Source organism: Entelurus aequoreus, linkage group LG11 (genome assembly GCF_033978785.1).
Source record: "Entelurus aequoreus isolate RoL-2023_Sb linkage group LG11, RoL_Eaeq_v1.1, whole genome shotgun sequence".
NCBI lineage: Eukaryota > Metazoa > Chordata > Actinopteri > Syngnathiformes > Syngnathidae > Entelurus > Entelurus aequoreus.
Genome location: NC_084741.1, coordinates 8,955,063 through 8,968,343, shown reverse-complemented (window position 1 = coordinate 8,968,343; position 13,281 = coordinate 8,955,063). Strand labels below are relative to the sequence as shown.

The 13,281-nt window shown below is 37.6% G+C and overlaps 1 protein-coding gene across 13 annotated transcripts in view; it reads right to left on the bottom strand.

Annotated features, from left to right (window-relative positions):
* Positions 1 to 939: 939 nt before the first annotated feature.
* Positions 940 to 13,281, bottom strand: part of eva1ba (eva-1 homolog Ba (C. elegans)) — a 99,011-nt gene continuing 86,669 nt past the window's right edge. For all 13 annotated transcript variants that reach the window (XM_062062377.1, XM_062062376.1, XM_062062384.1 and 10 more), the window contains 2 exons: positions 8,111 to 8,200; positions 940 to 2,063 (listed from right to left, as the gene is read on the bottom strand). In XM_062062377.1, coding sequence (XP_061918361.1) covers positions 1,621 to 2,063; positions 8,111 to 8,177 — 510 coding nt within the window. In that variant the 5' untranslated portion in view covers positions 8,178 to 8,200 and the 3' untranslated portion in view covers positions 940 to 1,620. The remainder of the gene's footprint in view (positions 2,064 to 8,110; positions 8,201 to 13,281) is intronic.

Below are 13,281 nucleotides of genomic sequence, written 5' to 3'. Positions count from 1 at the left end.
TAATGATAATGTCAATGAGGGATTTTTAATCACTGCTATGTTGAAATTGTAACTAATATTGATACTGTTGTTGATAATATTCATTTTTGTTTCACTACTTTTGCTTTGTTGTGTGTGGTGTTTGTGTCTCCTCTCAATTGTTGTGTGTGGTGTTTGTGTCTCCTCTCAATTGTTGTGTGTGGTGTTTGTGTCTCCTCTCAATTGTTGTGTGTGGTGTTTGTGTCTCCTCTCAATTGTTGTGTGTGGTGTTTGTGTCTCCTCTCAATTGTTGTGTGTGGTGTTTGTGTCTCCTCTCAATTGTTCTGTGTGGTGTTTGTGTCTCCTCTCAATTGTTGTGTGTGGTGTTTGTGTCTCCTCTCAATTGTTGTGTGTGGTGTTTGTGTCTCCTCTCAATTGTTGTGTGTGGTGTTTGTGTCTCCTCTCAATTGTTGTGTGTGGTGTTTGTGTCTCCTCTCAATTGTTGTGTGTGGTGTTTGTGTCTCCTCTCAATTGTTGTGTGTGGTGTTTGTGTCTCCTCTTAATTGCTCTGTTTATTGCACTTCTGAGTGTTGCTGGCTCGGCTTTGCTTTTGGAATTGGATTGCATTGTTATGGTGTTGCTGTGTATTGTTTTGTTGGATTGATTCATTTAAAAAAAAATTTTTTTTTAATACATTTTTTAAAAATGAGAATCGATTCTGAATTGCACAACGTGAGAATCGCGATTTGAATTTGAATCGATTTTTTCCCACACCCCTAATATACATATAGCTGTAATTCACTGAAATTCAAGTATTTCTTATATATATATATATATATATATATATATATATATATATATATATATATATATATATATATATATATATATATATATATATATATATATATATATACAATACATCTGCGGTCCTCTCCAAGGTTTCTCATTGTCATCCCACTGGGTTGAGTTTTTCCTTGCCCTGATGTGGGATCTGAGCCGAGGATGTCGCTGAGGCTTGTGCAGCCCTTTGAGACATTTGTGATTTAGGGCTATATGAATAAACATTGATTGATTGATTGATTGATGCCGTAGCTTGCTAGCTTGAGTGCGCTAGCTTTCTGAGACTCTTATTTTGTCGGCGCAGGCAGGTTGAAACAGCGCTTTTATTGTGAAGACAGGAACTGTGCAGTCGGTCTTTAGAGAGTTTTGACGGCAGGTACGGCGCGTGAGAGTCTGTTGAAATAAAAAGTGTTTCTCGCCTTTCTGTCGGTCGTTTTTTCTTAATAGTGATCTGGCAGCAGCCAGCATCATCTCACAAGACCATCGGGTGCTGTGAATGTCAATCAAGTCACGAAAGTGACATCTTGGTGAAGATTGATGAATACTAATTTTTAGGTCTATTTTTGTAATGCCTGGCTGGCGATGGACTGACACACCCGCCGCCATCCACGTAATGGCCACCCCTGGTCTATACATTCTCCATATGAATGCTTCCATGTTGTACTCACCACAAGCATAACACAATAAGCGCCATAGCCAAAACTTCAAGTGTCATCAGCTCCAGTCACTCTCCAGTCTTTGAAGACAGGACTTGGTTGTTATGGTCAGTATAGAAGTGTAGCAAGTGCAAGGTCACAGGCCTTCAAAGTGTCATGTGACTTAGTAGTAATGCACCCTTCCGATGGTCCCCGTCCCCGACCCCAGGATGTCCGGCTGTCCGTTCCTCCAGATCTCCCGTATGATCCTCTCCCGCTCCTCCAGCCGCTGCGCCCTCTCCAGCTCGTCGGCCGAAGTGAAGACGTTCAGCGTGCCGTCCGAGTGGTTGCTGCTGTGGTTGCAGACGGGGATCTCGGTGGCGAGCAGCGGGGTGGGCGCTTCCGCGTCCCGAGACCTCTCCTCGTCCTCGTCCTCCTCGCTCTCCTCCTCCTCCTCGCCGACGACGACGACGACGTCCTTCGGCGGTTTCTTCTCGGGCGCGGCGGCGGACGAGGCCTGCTTGGCGCGTGGCTTGCAGGAGATGCGGATGACCAGCAGGCAGAGGGTCAACACCAGGCCGAAACACACGCCCAGCACGAAGTAAAGGCCGAAAGTCTCCGGGTTTGCTGAAGGAAACAACATCAGATCATTTTATACACAAACCTGACATCTTTTTTTTGTTTTAAGACAGCTCTAATGCACAGGTGTCAAACTCAAGGCCCGGGGGGCACATCTGGCCCGCCACATCATTTTATCTGGCCCGCCACATCATTTGATCTGGCCCGCCACATCATTTGATCTGGCTCGCCACATCATTTGATCTGGAAATGATATGTGTCAATAAAGTACTTCATATTTTCTCACTAAATGTACCGTATTTTTCGGATTATAAATCGCAGTTTTTTTCATAGTTTGGCCGATTTATACTCTGGAGTGATTTATGTGTGAAATGATTAACACATTACCGTAAAATATCAAATAATATTATTTAGCTCATTCACTGCAAAAAGTGAAATCTAAGTAAGATGAAATATCTCACATAAGGCTGATATTTGCTTATTTTCTGTCTGATAAGATCATTACTCTCACTAAGCAGATTTTATGTTAGCGTGTAGGGCTGCAACTAACGATTAATTTGATAATCGATTAATCTGTCGATTATTACTTCGATTAATCGATTAATAATCGGATAAAAGAGACAAACTACATTTCTATCCTATCCAGTATTTTATTGAAAAAAACAGCATACTGGCACCATACTTACTTTGATTATTGTTTCTCAGCTGTTTGTACATGTTGCAGTTTATAAATAAAGGTTTATTTGAAAAAATAAAAAATAAATAAAAAAAATAGTGAAATATGCAGCAGAAAACAGTCTATTCTTGGTGTTGGCTTTTATCAAATACATTTCCCCCAAAAATGCGACTTATACTCCAGTGCGACTTATATATGTTTTTTCCTTCTTTATTATGCATTTTCGGCCGGTGCGACTTATACTGCAGAGCGACTTATACTCCGAAAAATACGGTAATTGATTTTTTTTATTTTGACAGAAAAAAAAAAATGTACTACTTGAAATTGCATGCCTTTTAAACTTTAATAGTATGCATTATTGCATCAAATATTACAGTAAATTATCTTACTTTCCAAATATGTTTTTGTCTAAATAAATTTTTTTTTTAAATTACCGTATTTTTCGGACTATAAGTTGCAGTTTTTTTCATAGTTTGGCCGGGGGTGCGACTTATACTCAGGAGCGACTTATGTGTGAAATGATGAACACATTAGCGTAAAATATCCAATAATATTATTGATGTCATTCACGTAAGAGACTAGACGTATAAGATTTCATGGGATTTAGCGATTAGGAGTGACAGATTGTTTGGTAAACGTATAGCATGTTCTATATGTTATAGTTATTTGAATGACTCTTACCATAATATGTTACGTTAACATACCAGTTGGTTATTTATGCCTCATATAACGTACACTTATTCAGCCTGTTGTTCACTATTCTTTAGACATTTTAAATTGCCTTTCAAAAGTCTATTTTTGGTGTTGGCTTTTATCAAATACATTTCCCCAAAACAAGCGACTTATACTCCAGTGCAGGGTCACCAACGCGGTGCCCGCGGGCACCAGGTAGCCCGTAAGGACCAGATGAGTAGCCCGCTGGCCTGTTCTAAAAATAGCTCAAATAGCAGCACTTACCAGTGAGCTGCCTCTATTTTTTAAATTGTATTTATTTACTAGCAAGCTGGTCTCGCTTTGCCTGACATGTTTAATTCTAAGAGAGACAAAACTCAAATAGAATTTGAAAATCCAAGAAAATATTTTAAAGACTTGGTCTTCACTTGTTTAAATAAATTCAGTATTTTTTTTTACTTTGCTTCTTATAACTTTCAGAAAGACAATTTTAGAGACAAAATACAACCTTAAAAATGATTTTAGGATTTTTAAACACATATACCTTTTTACCTTTTAAATTCCTTCCTCTTCTTTCCTGACAATTAAAATCAATGTTGGAGTAAAAAAAAAAATTTTTATTGTAAAGAATAATAAATACATTTTAATTTAATTCTTCATTTTAGCTTCTGTTTTTTCGACGAAGAATATTTGTGAAATATTTCTTCAAACTTATTATGATTAAAATTCAAAAAAACTATTCTGGCAAATCTAGAAAATCTGTAGAATCAAATTTAAATCTTATTTCAAAGTCTTTTGAATTCCTTTTAAAATTTTTGTTCTGGAAAATCTAGAAGAAATAATGATTTGTCTTTGTTAGAAATATAGCTTGGTCCAATTTGTTATATATTCTAACAAAGTGTAGATTGGATTTTAACCTATTTAAAACATGTCATCAAAATTCTAAAATTAATCTTAATCAGGAAAAATTACTAATGATGTTCCATAAATTATTTTTTTTATTTTTTCAAAAAGATTCGAATTAGCTAGTTTTTCTCTTCTTTTTTTCGGTTGAATTTTGAATTTTAAAGAGTCGAAATTGAAGATAAACTATGTTTCAAAATGTAATTGTCATTTTTTTTTTGTGTTTTCTCCTCTTTTAAACCGTTCAATTAAGTGTAAATATCATTAATTATTAATAATAACATAGAGTTAGAGGTAAATTGAGCAAATTGGCTATTTCTGGCAATTTATTGAAGTGTGTATCAAACTGGTAGCCCTTCGCATTAATCACTACCCAAGAAGTAGCTCTTGCTTTCAAAAAGGTTGGTGACTCCTGCTCCAGTGTGACTTATATATGTTTTTTTCCTTCTTTATTATGCATTTTCGGCCGGTGTGACTTATACTCCGGAGCGATTTATACTCCGAAAATACGGTAATTGATTTTTTTTATTTTGACAGAAAAAAATATATGTACTGCTTGAAATTGCATGCCTTTTAAACTTTAATAGTATCCATTATTGCATCAAATATTACAGTATATTATCATATTTTCCAAATATGTTTTTGTCTAAATAAAAAATTTAAAAAATGACCGTATTTTTCGGACTATAAGTTGCAGTTTTTTTCATAGTTTGGCCGGGGGATTTTTGTTGGCCAAACTGTTGCACTGAACCACGTGGTGTTGCTGGACAAGAACATAGCTTGTTTATTTGACTTCATCTTCCATCCATCCATCCATTTTCTACCGCAGCTGAGATAGGCTCCAGCACCGCCCGAGACTTTTAGCCAATTTGCTTTGTGTTTTAGATTGATATTAAAGAGTAAACACCATGTTTTTTTCTTACATTACTTGTGGCTTTTTTCCTTCCATCACCCATAGGAGTGATGGAAGGATGGGCAGCGCCTGAGAGCTGCGGCCTGCCACCATGGCCCCTCACTCCCTCCCCTCGATTGCTAGATATCTCGAGATGTACGTCACCATGTTTTTTTCTTACATTACTTGTGGCTTTTTTCCTTCCATCACCCATAGGAGTGATGGAAGGATGGGCAGCGCCTGAGAGCTGCGGCCTGCCACCATGGCACCTCACTCCCTCCCCCCTGTTGCTAGATATCTCGAGATGTACATCACCATGTTTTTTCTTACTTTACTTGTGGCTTTTTTCCTTCCATCACCCATAGGAGTGATGGAAGGATGGGCAGCGCCTGAGAGCTGCGACCTGCCACCTCACTCCCTCCCCTCTATTGCTAGATATCTCGAGATGTACGTCACCATGTTTTTTTCTTACATTACTTGTGGGTTTTTTCCTTCCATCACCCATAGGAGTGATGGAAGGATGGGCAGCGCCTGAGAGCTGCGGCCTGCCACCATGGCCCCTCACTCCCTCCCCTCTGTTGCTAGATATCTGGAGATGTACGTTGTAATATGTATATGTGCTTTGCATGGAGGTTTTTTCCCACTCCAGACTGGGCCCCCTTAGGAGCCCAGTCTAGATTGTATTTTTTTACTCATCCTTCCCCAGCGTTTACCTTTTTTCCATCTTTTACGGGGTGCCTTGTGGCGACCCATCAGCGTTCCTGTTCTGTAACCCTGTCCAACAGACCTGGGCAAATTAAGGCCCGGGGGCCACATGCGCCCCGTTGAGCTTCAGTCTGGCCTGCCCGACATTCCCAAATAATTTTTTTAGATGTTTAAGATGTAAAGTGTAGCTGCCATATGATGTGCAGTCATGTTTTCTAATGACCGTAAGTCTTCAACTATACAAAGTATTTCAATGGTTGGAATTTGCGCTTATGGATGATATACTAGTTACTTTGGTAATCTAATTAGTTACTATGGTCATCTAATTAATTACTATGGTCATCTACGTCACAGCAGCTCGAATGAGGCACCAAGCAGTGTGGGCGGGAAGCGTTTCCACAGATGCGGAAGGAGATTTTCACATCACAACAAAGTTCTAAAGCTTAGTGATATATAGAATAGAATAGAATAGAAAGTACTTTATTGATCCCTGAGGGGAATTCAGCAAATATCAGATATATCAGATTGTAGGTGGGTTTATTTTGTACCCTTCGCGTTCATATTTCACTGTTTGTTGCATTTTTGTTGCGTTTCACTTGATTGTAAAATATGTTGAAATATTCTGTCAATATTCAGTGTTTTATCGTTCATAGAAAAATGGAAAATTCCATTACATTTTTTAAGGTGGTCTGTCATAACGTTTTTAGCATTCAATCAGACATTATTGTGAGGTTTTGTATTAGTGTTCCTAAAAATAGATATACCGGCCCCCAGACACATTTTTTTCTCTAAATGTGGCCCCCGAGTCAAACTAATTGCCCAGGCCTGATGAACACTGTTTGTTTGTCTAATCTTGAACGGGTTTGTGCTGGAAACAAAGTTTCGTTGTACTCGTGCAATGACAATAAAGACCTATCCTATCCTGTCCTAAACCATTCATGTTACATAGCATGTTGGTTGATAGTTAATTCCTATTTATAGTTAATAAAACATGAATTATAGTTATTGTTTTATTGTGTACAGTATAGTTAATTCCTGTACGACATATTTCTGCTCAAACTCTTAATGGATCTGTCCTAATACAGCATGTACATATACATACATTTATTAGATGTAAATGTACACAAAATGTACATGTTAAAAAAAATAATTCTACCAAAAAGTCAAATAGAGATAAAGGCATCATGTAATAAGAAAAAGTTGACACGTTGATATTATTAATGAACAAAAACACAAATATTTCTCATTAAATATATGGATAACGTTTATTCATAGCCTTTTTATTAGACATTACAAACTACATGATGGTATTTGTTGAAATAATTGTATCTAAATTATCACAAAACTTTGTGTTTCAATGCGTTCCCGGCGAGCAGACAAAAGCTGTCTTTGATCTTACCAATCAAAAGGCTTGTAAAACTCCACTGTGTAAGATGGGAAGCGACATGAAGGTGTCGGTTTCTTTGATGTATTGTAATCCACGGGAAGATTTTGTCTTGACCCGAGATCTAGAAAGCGGAGAGGAGGCAGGGCCTGACCACCCCTCCAGGCACCTTTTTCTTTGAACTGTTTTGTGACCAAAGGCAGCGGCTGTTTACGACCCCCTTCCTTTAGAAACAGCTGTTGCCATGTAATCAGGGAAAGTCCAAATAAAAGAGGAGGCGCACGATCTTTCGTCAGAGCGTGGTGGAAGACTATACAAGGGTATAGCCCAGACGTTTCACGGGGGGTGTATATTGTAGCGTCCCGGAAGAGTTAGTGCTGCAAGGCGTTCTGGGTATTTGTTCTGTTGTGTTACGGTGCGGGTGTTCTCCCGAAATGTGTTTGTCATTCTTGGTTGGTGTGGGTTTACAGTGTGGCGCATATTTGTAACAGTGTTAAAGTTGTTTATACGGTCACCCTCAGTGTGACCTGTATGGCTGTTGACCAAGTATGCATGCGTTCACTTGTGTGTGTGAAAAGCCGTAGATATTATGTGGTTTATTGGCGCTCTGTACTTCTCCCTACGTCCGTGTACACAGCGGCGTTTCAAAAAGTCATACATTTTACTTTTTTAAACCGACACCGATAATTACCGATATTACATTTTAAAGCATTTATCGGCCGATAATTTCGGCAGTCCGATATCATCGGACATCTCTAGTTACAATGTTACTATACGGGCAACGATGATTTTACTCGGATGCCAGTTTAACCCTGGAACAGACAAATAAAAATCAGTGTCGTCGTGATCTTTCTCCATCTTACCTTTAATGTGTGCATAAGCAGCTATGCTGTTGCTCAGGAGGTCCATTTCTTTCTTCCTCACATCCATGGTGGCGTTTGCTTTCTTCAAAGCTGCAACAGACAAATCACACGCATCTCGGTGTCAAGTGGGACTTGGGCAAGACATGGCAAGACGACACAGTGGTATGCATCCATGCTCTTCCCGTGCACAGAGCATGGTGTGCTGCACTTGGATGTCAAAGCCACGGACCACAGCCGCTCCTCATATGCCTGGCGGGTGGGCGGGATGACGCCTTCTGAGTGTCAGACAAAAGCTTGTCTGTGTGCTCTTTTAGCACCCGCTTCATCTGGGGGTCGTCATAATGCATCTGGCATATGACACCCTGCCTCTGCCGTTCCTCCTCCACCATCGCACGTCCCTAGAACTCAGTTCAGGGGTCGATTTGGCATGTAGTCGCCCAGGACTTCTTCCTGCCTGACCGGATCCGCAGAAATACTTGTGAGGCGGCCTTGTCTTTGACATCTAACATTCTCAGTAGTCTTCTAAACTTTTCCTTGCACGGCCATGACTTCCCCAAGGAAGTGTGAAGCCTACAAAGCTTTCCTGAAGGAGCCAATAGCCAGTGTTGGGACTAACACTGGCTATTATTAACGCGTTATTTTTTATATTCAGTAACTCAGTTACCGTTATCTTACGTCAGGGGTCACCAACCTTTTTGAAAGCAAGAGCTACTTCTTGGGTAGTGATTAATGCGAAGGGCTACCAGTTTGATACACACTTCAATAAATTGCCAGAAATAGCCAATTTGCTCAATTTACCTTTAACTCTATGTTATTATTAATAATTAATGATATTTACACTTAATTGAACGGTTTAAAAGAGGAGAAAACACGAAAAAAATGACAATTAAATTTTGAAACATAGTTTATCTTCAATTTCGACTCTTTAAAATTCAAAATTCAACCGAAAAAAACGAAGAGAAAAACTTAAAAAAATAATTTATGGAACATCATTAGTCATTTTTCCTGATTAAGATTAATTTTAGAATTTTGATGACATGTTTTAAATAGGTTAAAATCCAATCTACACTTTGTTAGAATATATAACAAATTGGACCAAGCTATATTTCTAACAAAGACAAATCATTATTTCTTCTAGATTTTCCAAAACAAAAATTTTAAAATAAATTCAAAAGACTTTGAAATAAGATTTAAATTTGATTCTACAGATTTTCTAGATTTGCCAGAATATTTTTTTTGGAATTTTAATCATAATAAGTTTGAAGAAATATTTCACAAATATTCTTCGTCGACAAAACAGAAGCTAAAATGAAGAATTAAATTTAAAAAAAGTATTTATTATTCTTTACAATAAAAAAAAAAGTTTTTACTCCAACATTGATTTAAATTGTCAGGAAAGAAGAGGAAGGAATTTAAAAGGTAAAAAGGTATATGTGTTTAAAAATCCTAAAATCATTTTTAAGGTTGTATTTTTTCTCTAAAATTGTCTTTCTGAAAGTTATAAGAAGCAAAGTAAAAGAATTAATGAATTTATTTAAACAAGTGAAGACCAAGTCTTTAAAATATTTTCTTGCATTTTCAAATTCTATTTGAGTTTTGTCTCTCTTAGAATTAAAAATGTCGGGCAAAGCGAGACCAGCTTGCTAGTAAATAAATAACATTTAAAAAATAGAGGCAGCTCACTGGTAAGTGCTGCTATTTGAGCTATTTTTAGAACAGGCCGGCGGGCTACTCATCTGGTCCTTACGGGCTACCTGGTGGCCACGGGCACCGCATTGGTGACCCCTGTCTTACGTTATTTTTTATGTAGTATCGGCTAGAAACTGAGAAGATCTGAGTGTGTTTTATTGGAGAGTTGCGGTGTCGTCCTTCTGATTATTCCTGTGTCACAAGGGAGAGAAGAGGCGCGCCGCGCGCCGTGTGTGGGTGGTTGTGGGGGGCGTGTCTGTGTTTACTAACAAGACATCGAGTTTCTTAACATGAAGATATTCTCACTACTTTTCTTTTGTCGAGCACAAAGAAAAGAACATTTTAGTTAAATGTAAGTTGTGTCTTGGATCAAAGATCCCATATACTGCCCAAAACAGCAATTCAAATCTGCTGAAACAGCTACAAAAGCAACATGCTTCGACGAAGCTAGTAAACAGAGACACACTTCACCTCCACTTCCACCTAAGGATTTTAACGGAGGCACTGCTAGCCAGGACAACATTGATCGAGCCTTTGCAGCGCATGTGCTAGAAGACATGCAGGCTATTTCTACAGTGGAGTCACCCGCTTTCAGGCAGCTAACTAGCATGATAGCGGGCGTCAAACGGCAAATGGCACGAAAACATGTTCCAAGTACCTGGACACAGTGAGTACATAAACATGGAAAGCAAGCTAAAGAAGAAACTCCAAACTCTGCCTCTGCTCATCATTCAGCACTGAAGGTACACACTCTGTCAATTCTCTTATATACTCTTTCATTCTAGACTTCTAGAGTGTTTGATTATCACATCACTCTAAATGTATGGACTATAAAGTTCACAAACATAAAGAGGGATCCTAGTGGGCCAGGCCAATCTTTCCTTTTCTCTAAATTAAACTTGGGAAATGCGTAGAGTGTTCTGGGCTTCACTGAAGACATGATTTTATTTCACAATTCCTTGAGAGAAAGGAAGTCCTTCATACCGACAACCATCAGACTGTATAATGCATATGTTCCTTTTCATTGTACATGTACTGTAAATGTATAATGTATTTATATTATTCACATGTGAATAATGCTGTATAATAGACTGTATTTATATTATTCACGTGTGAATAATGCTCTATAATAGACTGTATGTATATTATTCACACGTGAATAATGCTGTATAATAGACTGTATTTATATTATTCACGTGTGAATAATGCTGTATAATAGACTGTATATTATTCACATGTGAATAATGCTGTATAATAGACTATGTATGTTATTCGCATGTGAATAATGCTGTATAATAGACTGTATTTATATTATTCACATGTGAATAATGCTGTATAATAGACTGTATTTATGTTATTCACATGTGAATAATGCTGTATAATAGACTGTATTTATGTTATTCACATGTGAATAATGCTGTATAATAGACTGTATTTATATTATTCCCATGTGAATAATGCTGTATAATAGACTGTATTTATATTATTCACATGTGAATAATGCTGTATAATAGACTGTATTTATATTATTCACATGTGAATAATGCTGTACAATAAACTGTATTTATGTTATTCACATGTGAATAATGCTGTATAATAGACTGTATTTATATTATTCACATGTGAATAATGCTGTATAATAGACTGTATTTATGTTATTCACATGTGAATAATGCTGTATAATAGACTGTATTTATGTTATTCACATGTGAATAATGCTGTATAATAGACTGTATTTATATTATTCACATGTGAATAATGCTGTATAATAGACTGTATTTATGTTATTCACATGTGAATAATGCTGTATAATAGACTGTATTTATATTATTCACATGTGAATAATGCTGTATAATAGACTGTATTTATGTTATTCACATGTAAAAAATACCTAAGTGTTTATTGTCTATTGTGAGTGAACTGTGGTGCTGAATTTCCCCTCGGGATCAATAAAGTACTTTCTATTCTATTCTATTTTCTGACAAATACACCACAAAGTGGGATTGACTTGAAATTCCTCGCACAGCTTAATGCGCTCCATAGACACCCTCTTTATGATGTTTTCGCTGAAACACAATTAAATTCAGTACACAGCTGTTGGGGATTGACAAGCACGTGTGTGTAAAATTTGACCAAGATGAGTTGAAAAACGAGGCAGACACCAAGCAAAACGGGACTTACTGATCGTCAGTTGTTGAGCATTTTTTAATGGTTATAAAACTTAAATTATTACATGATGTCTCTCTAAAAAAGCACAAGCCACAGGGGGCGCCGCAGACGTTATTTACTTATGTGACAAAATTAGGACACCCCATTGTTTTGTCATCTGTTTAGCAGTTTCCACGTGGTCACGCTGGCAGTCCAATGGACACGTGAAACAAATAGGAAACAAAAGGAGGCGCTTTTAATTGTAACACTCCCATCTGATGTGAGAAGCAATATGGACCTTGTCTTATGGCTGACGATACAAACAACACGAGGAATGATGACTATATAGCAGATATAACGCTGATCGTCAGTTATTGACCATTTTTAACCTTTTAAGGCCCAAGCTGCTTGTTTACATGCTTTTTTTTATTTCTCTTTGCTATTTGGGCTTATTGGACCCTAATTAGAATAAAAACTAAGAATCATCTTTTGATATGATGTACTTAGTCCATAAGTACACAAACGTGTACTTCATGTATAGTGACGTGCTAATTCTGATTTTTACACTTTTTTTCCCCCAAATTCCATTGTATGTTATACTCTTCTGACACCACCAGATGGCAGTATAAGTGTCCACATACAAGTCACACTGAGGGTTGCCGTATAAACAACTTTAACACTGTTACAAATATGTGTGAACCCACACCAAACAAGAATGACAAACACATTTCGGGAGAACATCCGCACCGTAACACAACATAAACACAACAGAACAAATACCCAGAACCCCTTGCAGCACTAACTCTTCCGGGACGCTACAATATACACCCCCCGCTACCCCCTATCAAAATATTTTGTAAAACCTTGTTACATTGTTTAATGCATCCAGCGGCGCATCGCAACAAAATTAGGCATAATTATGTGTTCATTGCACCACTGTATATATCGGTATCGGTTGATATCGGAATCGGTAATTAAGAGTTGGACAATATCGGGATATCGGCAAAAAAGCCATTATCGGACATCTCTGGTTTTAAAGATTATAAAATGTTCCTTTTATTTTGTACTTGTTTCACGTGTCCATTGGACTGCCAGCGTGACCACGTGGAAACTGCTAGACAGATGACAAAACAATTGGGTGTCCTAATTTTGTCACATAAGTAAGATGCAAAAGTGCAATATAATTATTTGTACAGTAATATATTTAGTTATATCTGCACCTTATTGAACCTACTCAGTGGCCTAGTGGTTAGTGCAGGGGTCACCAACCTTTTTGAAAGCAAGAGCTACTTCTTGGGTAGTGATTAATGCGAAGGGCTACCAGTTTGATACAC